The 14342-nt window shown below is 39.2% G+C and overlaps 1 protein-coding gene and 1 pseudogene across 1 annotated transcript; both read right to left on the reverse strand.

Annotated features, from left to right (window-relative positions):
* Nucleotides 1–2073: 2073 nt before the first annotated feature.
* Nucleotides 2074–4684, reverse strand: LOC131334107 (serpin-ZX-like; annotated as a pseudogene).
* A 2411-nt stretch (nucleotides 4685–7095) lies between these two features.
* Nucleotides 7096–9492, reverse strand: LOC131333003 (serpin-ZX-like). Its single transcript, XM_058367302.1, has 4 exons — nucleotides 9365–9492; nucleotides 9178–9265; nucleotides 8165–8260; nucleotides 7096–7641 (listed from the first exon to the last, which is right to left on the reverse strand). The coding sequence occupies exons 1-4, from the start codon at nucleotides 9490–9492 to the stop codon at nucleotides 7096–7098; spliced, it is 858 nt and encodes a 285-aa protein (XP_058223285.1).
* Nucleotides 9493–14342: the final 4850 nt, after the last annotated feature.

The following is a 14342-nucleotide window of genomic DNA, read 5'->3' on the forward strand; positions in this document are numbered from 1 at the left end:
AAAAAAAAAAAAAACGTAACAACACAATTGTGCAATAGTAATGACCGACCTTAGTCTGAAAATCGACATGATTCAAAGCCGCTTTATAAACAATATCTACCACCTCTTTGATAGAAGGCTTAAGAGAAAGCGACTCGTCCACCCAAACCCCATTGGCGAACGACAACTACGGGCCGCCAGTGGGTCCACCGTCAGCGGAGACAAGGGAGAGATGGGAGGAGAGAGAGTTGAGGTTGTCGGTGGACTCGGAGTTGAGGAGAGAGAGTAGTTGGGCTTGGGTTGGGCCTATGGATCCGGTTGCAATCAAGCCCAAAACGATGTGGATCAAGGGGGAGAGAAGACAAGGTTCGAGTCCTTGGATTCAGATTGAGATATACTTGTTTTGCGAAGGATAGGGAGACGTCGGTCTGGTTTCCAATCAATTGTTTCAGTTCCGTTTCGCTTGGGAGTGTTGGAAGGGAGTTTCTTTTTCTCTTGACCATCTTGTGGAAGAGAATTGGTTCGGGGGCGGAGAAGGATTGCACAGAGAGAGAGAGAGAGAGAGAGAGAGAGAGAGAGAGAGAGAGAGAATTGTGGAGAATTTGCCAATCGTATTCAATGCTTTAAGGATGAAATCGATCTTGAAGAAATTGGGTTTGGAAAGAGGTCTATAGTCACCGGTGTTTTAGAATTTCATGCACTTGAATGCTTAGGAAATTCTATTCCGTTTAAAAAAAGAAGAAGAAGAAGACATCGATCACAATTCAGGCCACGGTTGTGCAAGAAAAAGAAAAAGAAAAAAAGATTTCATGAGAGGCTAGACATTTAGACTAGGGTTGAGGAAGAAACCTCATGTTTTGTACTAAGTATATTTGCACACTTTTTATTTATTTCTCGAACGCTTGATTCATATATTGAATAATCGTTGTCACCTCTTTTTAGTTTGTTAGTGACGGCTATGAATACATGAGTGTTTATTCTGAAACTTAGTCACTTTATTTTGATCAAGTTTGTTCAATAATCAGCTTATTTATTTATTTTTACTATTGCTTGTTTTATTTTTAGTTTACAAATCAATCACAGCTTTTGTTAACAAGGTTAGAGTTCAATCGATTTAAGGTTATTTAGTTTTTCTATAAAAATCACAAGTCTCCGTGGTTTCAACCTTGCATTTGCATAACGATACTTCGATATGATCTATTTGTGCGCTTACATGCATTAAAATTTCACAACACAAGTCGAATGAATATTTAAAACTAATTTAAAATGTTAATCAACGCACTATTGTTCTTGAGTGTCTACTGATATCATTCAAAACATTGAATTTTAATTTGAAAGATTGTCAACATAACTTCACACTTGATTTACACGAGATGTATCATCAATTGCAGAAAAAGTTTTGCAGTTCACTATCCTGAAACACAAATGCCATATATCAACAGCTATTACAATACTCCCTCCGTCCCATATTCTTAGTCATGTTTCACTTTTTGTTCCACTCAAAGTCTCAAACAATCGTCTATATCATGCAATTCATAATATTTTTTACGATTTTAAAAACTTTGTTTAGTAAAATTATTTGAGAACTATCAAATAAAATTCATATTTGATATAAAAAAACATTGGGAATTGATTTTCACACTCCCCTTTTAACCATCTACACTCCCTTTTTTTTTTTTCTTCTTCTCATTATCCACTTGAATTTAGTAATTTACTATGCCCTTTATTCAATACACTTTTTTACACATTTAAGAAAAATATTGTAAATTCATGTACATAAAAAAAAAAGAAAAAAGAGTGAATGGTTAAAAGAAAAGTGTGAAAATCATTTTCCAAAACATTATAAATCAAAAGATATAGCCAAATTTTTTTCGAGGTCCCAAATAGTAAACAGAACCAAGAATATAGGACGGAGGGAGTACCATTTACTGTCAGCTATTGAAACCAAAATCGAGTGAAAAGATAATGTCAAAACAAGAAAATGAAGGAATATTAGAAGTCACATATTGCCCACACCATAACCATAGCAGGTATGTTTTCAGCATTAACGAAATAAAAACATATTGCAATGCCCCTAAAAAAATGAAATGCAAACATCAATGAAGAAATTAGAACTCACTGCATCGGGTTCAATCAACCACAAGGGTATTAAGCACTTTTTTTCCCCTTCTTTTTATGGGGTAAGCGGGGGTGGGATTAAGCACTTGGCCGATAAAGAGCACCACACCAGTCATGTCTTCTCTAATGACGAACAAGAAAGGGTGGTCGGCCACAAAATCTGTCTTCCTTACCAAACAACACAACGTCATAACACAAGCGGAAGCGGCTGCCGCTTTTGTGCCTTCTTCGTTAACTTCAATGAAAGCTTTGTGGAAAATGCTCGAAACGTATATATCTTGACTTACAGTAGTGGATTCCACCATCTCTGTCAGCCCCGCTTCACCAGGGGAAAAAGGCAAAACCAACCCTAATCCCTTCAGAACTTGAGAAGCTTCGAAGCCAAAGGAGAATTTAAATTTTGGAATCCGAAATTTACCCACTTCTACTTTCTGGCACGGCAAGTGGCGGTCTAAGAACCCAGATTCGGAACTCACTTTCTCCATTAGAGTGGAAAGACCATCATTTGCATTTGGGAGAAAGAAGTACATAGAAAATCGGCGTTCATCTTCACCTTGTTTGTAAGGAAGCCTTAAGACTTTGAAACTGTCAAATTCACTAACGAATTTGTCCTTCTTACTTGTCATGAAAGGTACTCGAACCGAACTCCCATTCAGGAGGTGGAAGTCTTGGTATTTGGTTTTCGATGCGTCGAATTTCTCAATCCACGCTCCTTTGAAATAGAGTGCATTTGCATAGATGAGTCTGGTTAAAGAGTCGACCGAACTGAAAGGTAGAACTTCTTTGATAAGTCCATTGGTCTCCTTTTCAGCCCATTGATTAACTTCATTGGTCACCTCAACAGCCTTCGCAATGATCAACAGAAAAAAGGATTAGCACATGTATGATCTACCCTTACTGGACCTGGCATCACCCAAACAACACCGAAAATGGACCCGATCAGCTTTGATGATCACTGTTGTATACTCCCCCGTTCTAAAATGATAGTCTTCTACGAAAAAACGTGTAATTTTTTACTAAAAACTAAACTACTTCCCTAAATGATTTTTTGAGTTTCTTCAAACAAAATTAGATATCTCTATTCATTGTTTAATTTGGTGCGCAAAAATTTAAAACATTATCAACATAAGCCCTTTATTTATTTATTTTATCTGATTTGACAACTTTTAGTAGCTAGAGGACTATCATTTGGGTACGCATATACTATTGCGCGCATTCTAATTGGACAAGTCTCTTGCTTGGTATCATGAACCCTCTGAAAGTGTAGTTGAACACTTACACTTGTCAATGTACGTACAAAATTTCCCGCGAAGCCTTTTGGAACACAACCCCCTAAAAACTCAAAGGGAAAATTACGGCCCATGACGTGTTTTGATAATTAATACCCGCAAAGAATATGCTGTGAACATTTGTTAATACTGAAAATGTTCTTGACGGGTATTAATCATCAAACACGTCCTTGGCCGTCATTTTCCCAAACTTTGTTGCAGAAGCTATTTTCAAACTAGACTTTTACATGCAAGCTACTCCTCTTGTTGTCTTAGAAATTCAAACTCCTTAGAATCGACGCAATTAAGGCTTCATTTGGATTTGAAAGTAGAACAATAACTTCTTTTTTTTACCTTTATTTAAAAAAAATTGCATTTGTTAGTTTTGCATCAAACTTTTGTGATTTATTAATTTGTCTCGACGTGAGGAATTGGAAAAGTAAAATTTTTTGATCGAAACTCATAATTTTTCAAAAAGACAAGAATAAGTATAAAAAAAAACTGACTTATTGACTTATTTTTGTCTTTATTCAAAAAATTATGAGTTTCGATCAAAATTTTTTATTTTTCTGATTCCTCTCGTCGAGACGAATCAATAAATCACTAAAGTTTGATACAAAACAAACAAATGCAAAAAAAATTTGAGTAAGAACAAAAAAATAAGTCACTCAACTTTTTAATCCAAACCCACCTTAAAACACGTTTGAGATTAATTTGCTCGCCTAATAAATAAGACCAGCTGAGTTATATTTTATATTTATAAACCACTACTCGGCTAATTCGGCTAACCTGCAGACAGCTGCAAGAATACACAACAACATAATTGTCCAAGAGAAATAACTAACCGACCTTAGTCCGAAAATCGACATGATTCAAAGCCGCTTTATAAACAGTATCGACCACCTCTTTGAAAGAGGGTTTAAAAGAAAGCGACTGGTCCACCCAAACCCCGTTAGCGAACGACAACTTTGGGCCGCCAGTGGGCCCGCCATCCGCGAAGACAAGGGAGAGATGGGAGGAGAGAGAGTTGAGGTCGTCGGTGGACTCGGAGTTGAGGAGAGAGAGTACTTGGGATTGGGTTGGGCCATTAGATCCGGCTGCGATCAAGCCCAAAACGACGTGGATCAAGGGGGAGAGAAGACAAGGTTCGAGTCCTTGGATGCGGATTGAGATAGTATTTGTTTTGCGAAGGATAGGGAGACATCGGTTTGATTTCTAATCAATTGTTTCAGGTCCGTATTGTTTGGGAGTTGTGGAAGGGAGTTTCTTTTTCTCTTGACCATCTTGTGGAAGAGAGTTTGTTGGAGGAGCGAGATGGATATTGCAGAGAGAGAGAGAGAGAGAGAGGCCGAAGTCAGATTTGGAAGAAATCTTGACAAATAAATAACAATTAATTCCTAAGGAGGTGCACTTGTGAGATGTGTGGCGGCAGAAGTTTGGTGATTCTTGGTTGAAGAATTTAGGTTTGGAAAGAAGTCTATAGTTTGAGAATTTCTTACACGTCAATGCTAAGGAAATTAGGAGTAATTAAGCTTAGGCAATATTTTAGAAAAAGAAACTTCAATTGGGTGTGAACCAAGTAACAAGGCTTTTTTTTTTGGAAAGGCAAGGATTATATTAGGGAAAATCCTCGCAGAAGATCTGAATCCTTTAGAAACTTTTCCTTTTACTAGGGAAAATCCTCGCAAAGGATCCAAATCCTCTAGAAACTTTTCCTTTTACAAAAATGCTATTTGTACAACCGTTATGTTGATTGTGTGCGTAATTCTGACCGTCCAGATGTATTTGGACGGTCTAGATTTTAAAAAAACCCTTCCAAGAAAAAGTTAAACTTTTATGGGAAAGAATTTGAATGAATCCTGACCATTTATTACAGCAATGGACGGCTAGAGATTAGTTGTGTGTTATGTTTTACACAACCGTTGTGTGTGTAGCACTTTTGTTCTTTTTATTAGGGAAAATCCTCGCAGAGGATCCGAATCCGAATCATTTGGAACTTAGGAAAAGGAAAGGGGAATAGAGAAAATAATAAAATTAAAGGAAAATTTAGAAAAAAAAGTTGAAGAGAAAATTGAATTTGTCTTAAGAAAATTTTCCCCTTCTATTTTTCTAGAAACTAAACAATGAAAAGTGTATGTCCAGTCCCTTTAAGGGGCTAAACGGTCCTGTCCAATCCGTTTCCGGGTGCTTTCTGGTACGGTTTGATAATTGGGAACATTGGTATTTTAGATAGACACACCAAAATTCATGTTAATCAGATAGACATACATTCATCTTTTAAAAAATGAGCTTAATTTTTTTTTACAACACTAGATAAAAACCATATTTTTATAGATAAATGCGTTTTGAGAAACACATTAAACGGTATCCGTTACTGTCCCAATTCCATAAATCCAATGTCCATCCCTGTCCCGTCTCGTAATCGGGTTGGATTTGGGACGAGTTTTGTGGCACCTGGTCTCAGTTCGTAATCCCAGTCCCTGCCTCAATTCTATAACAGGCCGACGAAAACGATCCCCATTCGGGTTCAGATAGAAATGCCCATCCATGTAACGTAAAATGCCATCAAGAAAATCAAACAGAATTTTTTTATTTTTTTGTCGTTCGTTAATTCTAATCCTGCCCACGTGCATTGGAGTATATAAGGAAAGCCAACTGCACTCCACTCGACTTGTAAACCAAACAGAACTTGCTCGTGTTAATGTTGACACAAATCCCGTTTTGGAGGGAATATTGCATGCAGCCAAACAGAGTAGAAATTAACGTTAGTATACCAGGTCTGTTTTCAGGATTAACGAAATACAAACGTTGCCCCGCCAAAATTTATAAACGAAATGCAAACGTCAATCCAGAAAGCCCCAAGAACTCAATACTAGTTATGCTTCAATGCTTCATCTACGTACAAATTTATCTCACTCCATCTCCGGTTCAATCAACCCATAAGGGGATTAAGCACTTGGCTAATGAAGAGCACCACACTAGTTGTTAGCACCTTGATTTCCAAGGCTTGCTAAGCTTGGCTAGCGGTGGCACCTTGCACCCTAGCCAACCGGTGGAAACTTAGGCATGAGGCAGGCATGTCTTTCCAAGGTGACTCGATGGTGTCGGTTGGTGTCGGCACTGGTCCATTAGGCAAGTGGCAGCTGGGATGCACGTGAAGGCCCGATGATTATTGGGGCATGGATGCCAAACGGGAAGCTAGCTTGTGGGACAACGCAATCAGAAAGCGGCTAAGTATTTGGAGCTGGGTTGGATCACGAAATTGACCAGGCAGCCTTGATTGGGATCAGGCAAAACGGTTATCGACGGTTACTGCATTCTGCACATGTTGCTGGCAGGCAGGGACAGGTGTCCCCAGCAGAATCGGGCAGTTATTAGCAGTTATTGCAAGACAGTTTTATTTTCCTATGTGCTGGCAGCTTGTGGCTGTGCCAGCACAACCCTAGGGCAGTTGGGGGTGTCAACTGCAGATCATGGGGCCATCCCATGATCCCATTTTACTTAGTGGCCACGTTTTATTGATTGTAGCCTTATATAGGCACTGCATTTTTTAGTCTAAGGCAGAGGGATGTTCTGTCTAGTACTCTAAGTGTTTTCCTTGTATTGTCGGTGCAATAAAAGGTTGGGACGGGTTCCTGTAAATGGTATGCGTGCTAGACTTCATTCAAACTCGTGTGTGTGTGTTTTACTGTGTTAGCTGAGACCAAGTCTTGCTGGAAACTTGGTGCCATCACGGGCAGAATCTGTAGGCGAAATTCAGCTCCGTGACACTAGTCATGTCTTCTCTGATGACGAACAAGAAAGGGTGGTCGGCTACAAAATCTACCACCTGTGGCCTTACAGAACTCGTGATCATGACACAAGCGGAAGCGGCAGCCGCTTCTGTGCCTTCTTCATTAACTTCAATGCAAGCTTTGTGAAAAATGCTCGAAATGTATAGTTTTCGACCAACAGAAGGGGAGTCCACCATCTCTATCAGCCCTTCACCACTGGAAAATGGCAAAACCAATCCTAATCCCTTCAGAACTGTAGAAACTTGAAAGCCAAAAGAGAATTTAAATTTTGGGATCCCGAATTCACCCACTGTTACTCTTCGATACGGCAAGTGGCGGTCCAAGAACCCGGATTCGGAACTCACTTTCTCCATTAAAGCGGAAAGACCATCTTTGGCATTCGGAAGAAAGAAGTACATAGAAAATCCGCGTTTATCTTCACCTTGTTTGTAAGGAAGCCCTAAGACTTTGAAACCGTCAAATGCACTAACAAGTTGTTTCTCCTATTGATTCAGATGTTCTTCTTCTTATTAGATTGTTAACTATCACTCATCTAAAAGCTTAAGCTAAACTTAAGCTTAGATAGATATACCGTTCCAAGTAATCTCATTTCCAAGTTTGTTCAAGATATATATACCTTTTGGGTAAGGTTGAAAAGGTAGAGGTTGAATGATCAAGATCATCACAAAGAGTATTGGTAGAAAAATAATCAGACACACTATGAAATTAAGGAAGTAGTGTCAATGTTAACCCAAAAACTCATGAATGGACACAAATCCACCAACTCTAAATTCTCCCCAATCCATACCAAATGAGTCCTAAATTGCAAGAAATTCGCTTAAAATTGTGGAAACTCTGTAAGTGCCGGGAGGCTTTTAAGAACACAAACATTTTTTTTTTCTTTTCCAGATGAGAGGATACTTCATTGATAATAACGAAGAAAATGCATAGAACGAGAAGCCATCCCAAGAGAGGGGATATAGCAACCACAAAAGAGGCCTAAACACCACGTAGAACATCCAGTACCTCACACAACCAAATGCGCAAAACAGATAGAGCATCCGGTTGGTTGGGTGCTAGTTCCAAGTACTTCACCAAGGACTCGAATTTGAGACTTGGCATCTATATGAGAATTTTATGGCTCATAAAAATCTGCACATCAGTTTTGGACAAGCTCAACCAAAACAGAATCGCCCACCAACTGCATACTAAGAAACAAATATCTAATGAGCCGAAAAATGTCATTGTAGTTATCCTCAAAAGTTTCAGTCAGAAAATACTTAATAAGCCAGTATTTGTGTTCCACGAAAACGAGCAAAACTAAGTAAACTAGAGTCGCGGGAGTGTCACGACTGGATTGCAGTCCAAATTCGTACTAAGGCCTGAATGCCTCAGATCTAACTTCTAATATAAGGATTGCGTACCACCTAAGGGATGAGGTCGGATATGGTTCGTGGTTTGCCTTGTTGGGATAAAGATTTAAAATTTTCTAACCGTTGTTAGAAAATGGGAAATGAAAATGTGAGAGTTTACTAGAAGATAAAGATAAAACAAACTTTATTAATCTGCTTAACAAAGTTTGGGTACAAGGAAATGAAAGACAAGATCTAGGATGGGCTAGATTGAAAGATAGTAAAATAGTTTGATGGAAAGTAAAGGAAAATGAAAGATTGGTAAGCGTTGGGCTTGTTGGTGCTGGGACTTTTGCCAAGACCTTCAATTCTGGTATTTATAGGCAGAAGTTCAAAGCCTTGAGCTGCTTGAGCTGGTTCCACAGGCCTTCATGCATAGCTGCCAAGTGTCCATTCTAGGCTTGCTTGAGCTAGATCAATGCATGAGTGCCACGTGGCCCTATATCTTGCTCCATACTCTAAAACTCCAGTAGCATGTTTTGTTTCAGGCCTGAAAGCAACTGTTTCGGGCCTTAATAATCCTCTTTCTGCATAAAAACTTGCCAAAAGCAAAAGGAATTTCGGCTGTGCAGAATCCCCAGCCCTCTAGAGCTGCTTAAATGCCTAAATAGTTGCTGAAAAGAAAACCTTGGGCCTACCAAGGTTAAAAGCCAAAGTTTTTCCAGGCCTTTCTGCCATAATATTAGCTTTTGAGTCCCTTTTGAGGTCCCACTTGCTATTTCAAGTGTTGTAGTATATAATGATATGAGGGAAAAGAAATTTATTGGGACTTGTGCCATTCCTTTTGCCTCCTACATGCTTTAACTTCAGTCACCAAGCCTGGTTGAGCAGCTTATAAGCTGCTTGTATGTTGTTAGAGAGAACCTTCAAGGCCTTTGAGCTGCTTGTGCCGGCCTGAGCTGCTTGCGAGTTGCTTGGGCTGTCTCCATGCATGGCTGCCATCTGTCCCAAGCCTTGCTTCATCCTGAAGATTAGTGGCCATTCAGGCCTTGAGCTACTTGTGAGCAACTTGCTTAGACTTGCTAGAGAGAACATTCTAGGCCTTCGAGCTGTTTGTGACTAGCTTGCTTCCCAAGAATGACTAAGCTGCTTATGGCCTTCTTGACTTCTTCATTTTCAGGCCTAAGTAAATCTGAAAAACTAGGCCCAAACCTGAAAATGAATCTTGGCCTAACTGGGCTAAATAGGCCTGAAAAACTAGTCCAGGCTTTAATTAGTTGGGCCAAGGCCATAAAATGGGCCCAGATCTGAAAAAAAAAATTGGGCCTTGACTAATTAGGTCATGCTCCAAAAATTAATGTGGCCTAATCAAATTTCAAACTCTATTCAACCCTTCCAAACTCAATTCGGCTTAATTGTGACAACTTTAAATTCTACCAAAGGCCCAATTCAATCAAGGCCTAATTCTACCAAGGCCCAAAATAACATTTTGGGCCATTAATCCTTTAACAAATTCCTTTTTAGAATTTGGCCAAAAATGGGTGAAACAATGCCCCTTCACGCCTTGATTCTTTACTTTTAGGATCAAGGCGTGTATGAAAAGTAAAACCATTTTTGGCATCCAAACGGGCCTCGATTCTTATTTTAGCTTGTCTTCTTTTGTTTACCTTGCCTACGGACTTATTAGGCTTTAGGCATTTTTCAATGCTTCCTTCAGGCCTTTGACAAAATTCTCTAAATTCAGACCTTGGAATGAGTCTATCAACTATTTTTTTGGTTGGATAGGCCTTTTAAAGGCCTCCCTTAAAGATAAAAGGCCTCAACCTGTATCTTCTAGGGCTATTTAGAGTGATTGGATGATGCTCATGCCTCTACCAGAGTTGAATCTCAAGGCTCATAAGTATTGCTTCTTATTAGACCTATTTACGCTAATAGAGGCATGTTTTGAGGCCTAAAAACCATGTTTGGCAAGCTTGAACTACTGCTTCGAATGTTCACGATAGTTACTCAGGCCTATTAAAAGAGCTCAAAAGGCCTTCATCTCTGTGGAAAAAAGCCTGCTTATACCAATATGAGGCCTGGTTGTAGAGAAGCTATAAACCCATGAAAAGCTTGGCAATAAGGCCTTGAAATATGCTAAAATGCCTGAAAAGGTGGTTCAGGCCTAGAAAAAGAACTTAAAGGGCCTCCTTACCTGATTAAAGGCTTGTTTACACCAATATTAGGCTTGTGTTCAGGCCTGAACCATGAAAAGCTAGCAAGGACTACAAATATATTGGTAGGCCCAACCTCGTACTTGGATTGCGTATAATATTTGATCAGGCCTAGATAATGAAATAAAGGCCTCCACTTCTGCGAAAAAGGCCTGGTAAAACTCTAATAAAGCCTACTTAATGATTGATAGGCCTTGGCTGAAAATTTAGAGATGCATGTTCGGCCTTTGAAAGGCTTTTATTTGTTGGGGTTTGATTTATTGGGATCTTGACCGTGGGTTGGTTCCAACTCCTTCCTCCGCCGCTCCGCGCGACTGCCACCTAACCTGCAATAAGTCACTAGGGCTGTGGAAGCCCAATGACCCTTTGACGATCAAGTTAGATGTAGGGAGAAGTGTATAGGGTTAGGGTTAGGGTAGAATGACATACATCTCTAGGTTAGAGTCCCTTTTTGTATTTATAGACCTGGCTTTGCTTGGCCTCCAAGCTAATACGTGGAGGGTACGCTCGGGTAATCGCCTCGAGTGATGTCAAATGTGATGAATGGGATAAAGCGGTTATGGAGCACATGGCCAGGTCAAACCCCAATGATTATTCTCCTCGCGTAACTATATGGGGCCCTCCGGGCATAACTGTATTCCTTTAGGCGGCCTCGAGGAGTCGGGGTCGGGTATACTTCGTGCCCTAATGGTGCAACAGAGGCCCGACCGGACCCCCTTACTGAGCGACATTCCGAGGGTGGCGTTGCGATCCCTCAGATTCTTATACCGAGTAGCGGGCGGGTATCCTCATGCTCGCTCGGTGCAACATGGCTCGGTCGACTGTCCGAGCCCTAGTTCCGGAGGCACTATAGAGAGACTATCATAACTGGGTTGGTAGGGCTCGCAGAGTTGTACAATTGTCACACCCCAAAATGGGAAGTGACCGGCCATGAACCACAAGACTGAAACTCATAGAACATGCAGCCTAAAAAGAAATTAATTTGATTAAAAACCAAGGCAATGCACTAATAAACGGTCAACATTTTTTTATTTATTAAGAACAACTCCAACCAATTAAGTTCAACAAAAAGTATGGGGCACAACCATTCCATGAACCAATCAATAGCCAGAGATCCAACAATAATAAAGAGGAGTCGTTATCTGACAATTGTCTCGAATGCGGAAGCGATTTATTAAAATAAAACTAAGATGAGACACCCTAAGGAGGTCGAACAAAAGAAATCCCCGAGATGCCGCCAGAGTCCTTGCCTAAATCCCCAACTTGCCTGAAAGAGAAGTTGGAATAAATCCGTCAGTTGACGAGCTCAGTGAATAGCAAGTATGTATAATAAATAAAGTTGAAAGCGGGGATTAAAATAATTTACCATTAAATCATAATTTGGCATACGAGGTGTCCAGCAGAATAATAAATTAATCAATAAGCCTTTAACCAATGAACATTCTTAGTGGTGATCACAATAATAACTCCATCAACAATGGGGAACAACAATCAAACAGTACCATAGCCAAAATAAATCTCATCAGAATTGGATCCAATATCGAACTTAGAGTCACCAGGGTTGGCAGCCCGTGGTACTTTTCTCTAAGACGATCTGGCGAAAGAAAGCCGTTGAGCACTAGGGTCACCGGCCTAACACGGTCTTTTCCCTAATGGCCAGGGTCACCAACACGAGAAGGAATAAGTTCCTTGGACTTCCGAAATAAATGTTCCCATTAATATCCACCAAGATCTCACCAAAAAAAATATTATCAATTGATCTCAGAAAAATCATCGCATGCTAATTCATAGAACAACTTATAAATAGTTTTGAGTTTCCGAATAGCATTCATATAAATTTCTGAAGGAAATACTTTTAAGGGACACAGGGATCTTTCGAAAATACGTAACATACTTAACTACTCACTTGGGGCCAAAGGTAATCTAACCGAACAACACGAAATGAAGTTAACCTGGATAAAAAGAATATTACGAAATAATTAACCAATATGAATACTACGCTGGCCAAGTACTAACTAGGAAATAATGTATCAATGAATTACCCAACCCCCAATCTAGCTAACTAATTCAGTACCAAACCGAAACTATAAAACCCAAACTTTAATTTCAATTCCAACCGTATGCCTCTCATGCAGCCACCTTTTTCTTCCAAAAATCAATTTGTCCACACACGACATGTTCGTATAAGACACAATCTTGGCCCAAGGCCATTTGGTCGTTCCCTTCCCCACTGTGAATAACCAAATTCATAGCCCCACACTTGGCCATTATTTCCCACGCCACACAACACTCGATCGACCACGATCTCACCCATTTTACACAGACCATGATAGCACATGCACGCCTCCACCCGACTCACAACGTACGATTACCGAGCCACGAACACACTCTCTCTCCCAATACACTCACAACCACTAATAAAATCCAATATATAAATTCCATACCAATGCTCAATTCATGAACCCAATGTTTTCTTAAAAGAGGAGACAAAGAGAGACGAAGAACATAATTACCTCAAGTGAACCCATCGGAAATCTCCTCCGGCTGCAGCAGCTCTCTCTCTCAAAAGTTCTCTCAATCTCTTATCTCAAACGTTCTCTCCAAATAAAAACCCTACATGGTAAAAATAACTCTTAACTTTGTAAAACTACCCACTACTCTCTATACTATAGCTATATAGCAAACTAACGTATTCTAAATAAGATTGGCTAACCACATAATTTAATAATTAGACTCAGGGGCGGACCCAGGATTTCTTATCACTGGGGTCAAATATCTTGATACACAAAGGCTCATTGTGACTTGTAGAAATTGATAATTGTGATGGTTCCTTCCTTTTAAAATAACTCTCCATAGTTATAGAAAAAATTTAAAATGTTAACAAACTTTAATAGGACCTATGTTTATCCTAATTTTAAAAAGTTTGCTTAGATTGGATTAATGGTACGATCCAACTAGGTAGACAAAATTCAAAGTCTGACATTATATTGAACCAATGCAAGTTGAAGGTTTGGTAGTAAAATAAAACTGAAGAAAAGAAGAACTCTTGCATAGTTATTATGAAACGTTGGGGAAAAAACTTGCCTACAATGCAATTAATTCACAACTCAATCAATTTCCCCAAAATACAATTGTACAATTCCAAAAGCAGAACAAAAAAAGAAGTCACAATCATAATCAATTTTGTCTCAAATTGATCTAGATTTTTTATTTTAAATTATAACCTAGGGTTTAGATTATTTACCTGATCATAGAATCATGGTTCATGGGCAATTGAATTTTAATGAAGTCTATTTTTTAGGATTCCATATAATGTTTACTTTAAATTGTTAATGCACAATCCAATCAAGTTTTACAATCTACAATTTCAAAAAAAAAAAAAAACCATTCACACACACACACACAAATAAAGTCACAATCTAAGGAAAAAATCAAATTTTCCCTCAAAGGCCAACTTTTAGGTTTTACCTCATAATAATCAAAGTCTTGTTTTGCAAAAAGATGGGAGAGAGATAAAGATAGACAGTGCACTTTGAGTAAAGAAAACTCTGAAAACTTTCAGTTTTTTATCTAGAAATAGAGAAACTATTCTTGCCCATTTTTCCCTTATTGAGAGAGAGAGAGAGAGAGAGAGAGAGA

Source organism: Rhododendron vialii, chromosome 7a (assembly GCF_030253575.1).
Source record: "Rhododendron vialii isolate Sample 1 chromosome 7a, ASM3025357v1".
NCBI classification, from domain to species: domain Eukaryota; kingdom Viridiplantae; phylum Streptophyta; class Magnoliopsida; order Ericales; family Ericaceae; genus Rhododendron; species Rhododendron vialii.

Bases quoted from the DNA above. Each gene is read 5' to 3' on its own strand.
- LOC131333003 (XM_058367302.1), bottom strand. From the start codon at position 9,492: ATGGCAGCCATGCATGGAGACAGCCCAAGCAACTCGCAAGCAGCTCAG. The intron at 9,266-9,364 runs GTGACTGAAGTT...CACTTGAAATAG, and splicing joins AAGCTGCTCAACCAGGCTTG to CAAGTGGGACCTCAAAAGGG. The intron at 8,261-9,177 runs GTTTTCTTTTCA...ATTCTCATATAG, and splicing joins TTAACCTTGGTAGGCCCAAG to ATGCCAAGTCTCAAATTCGA.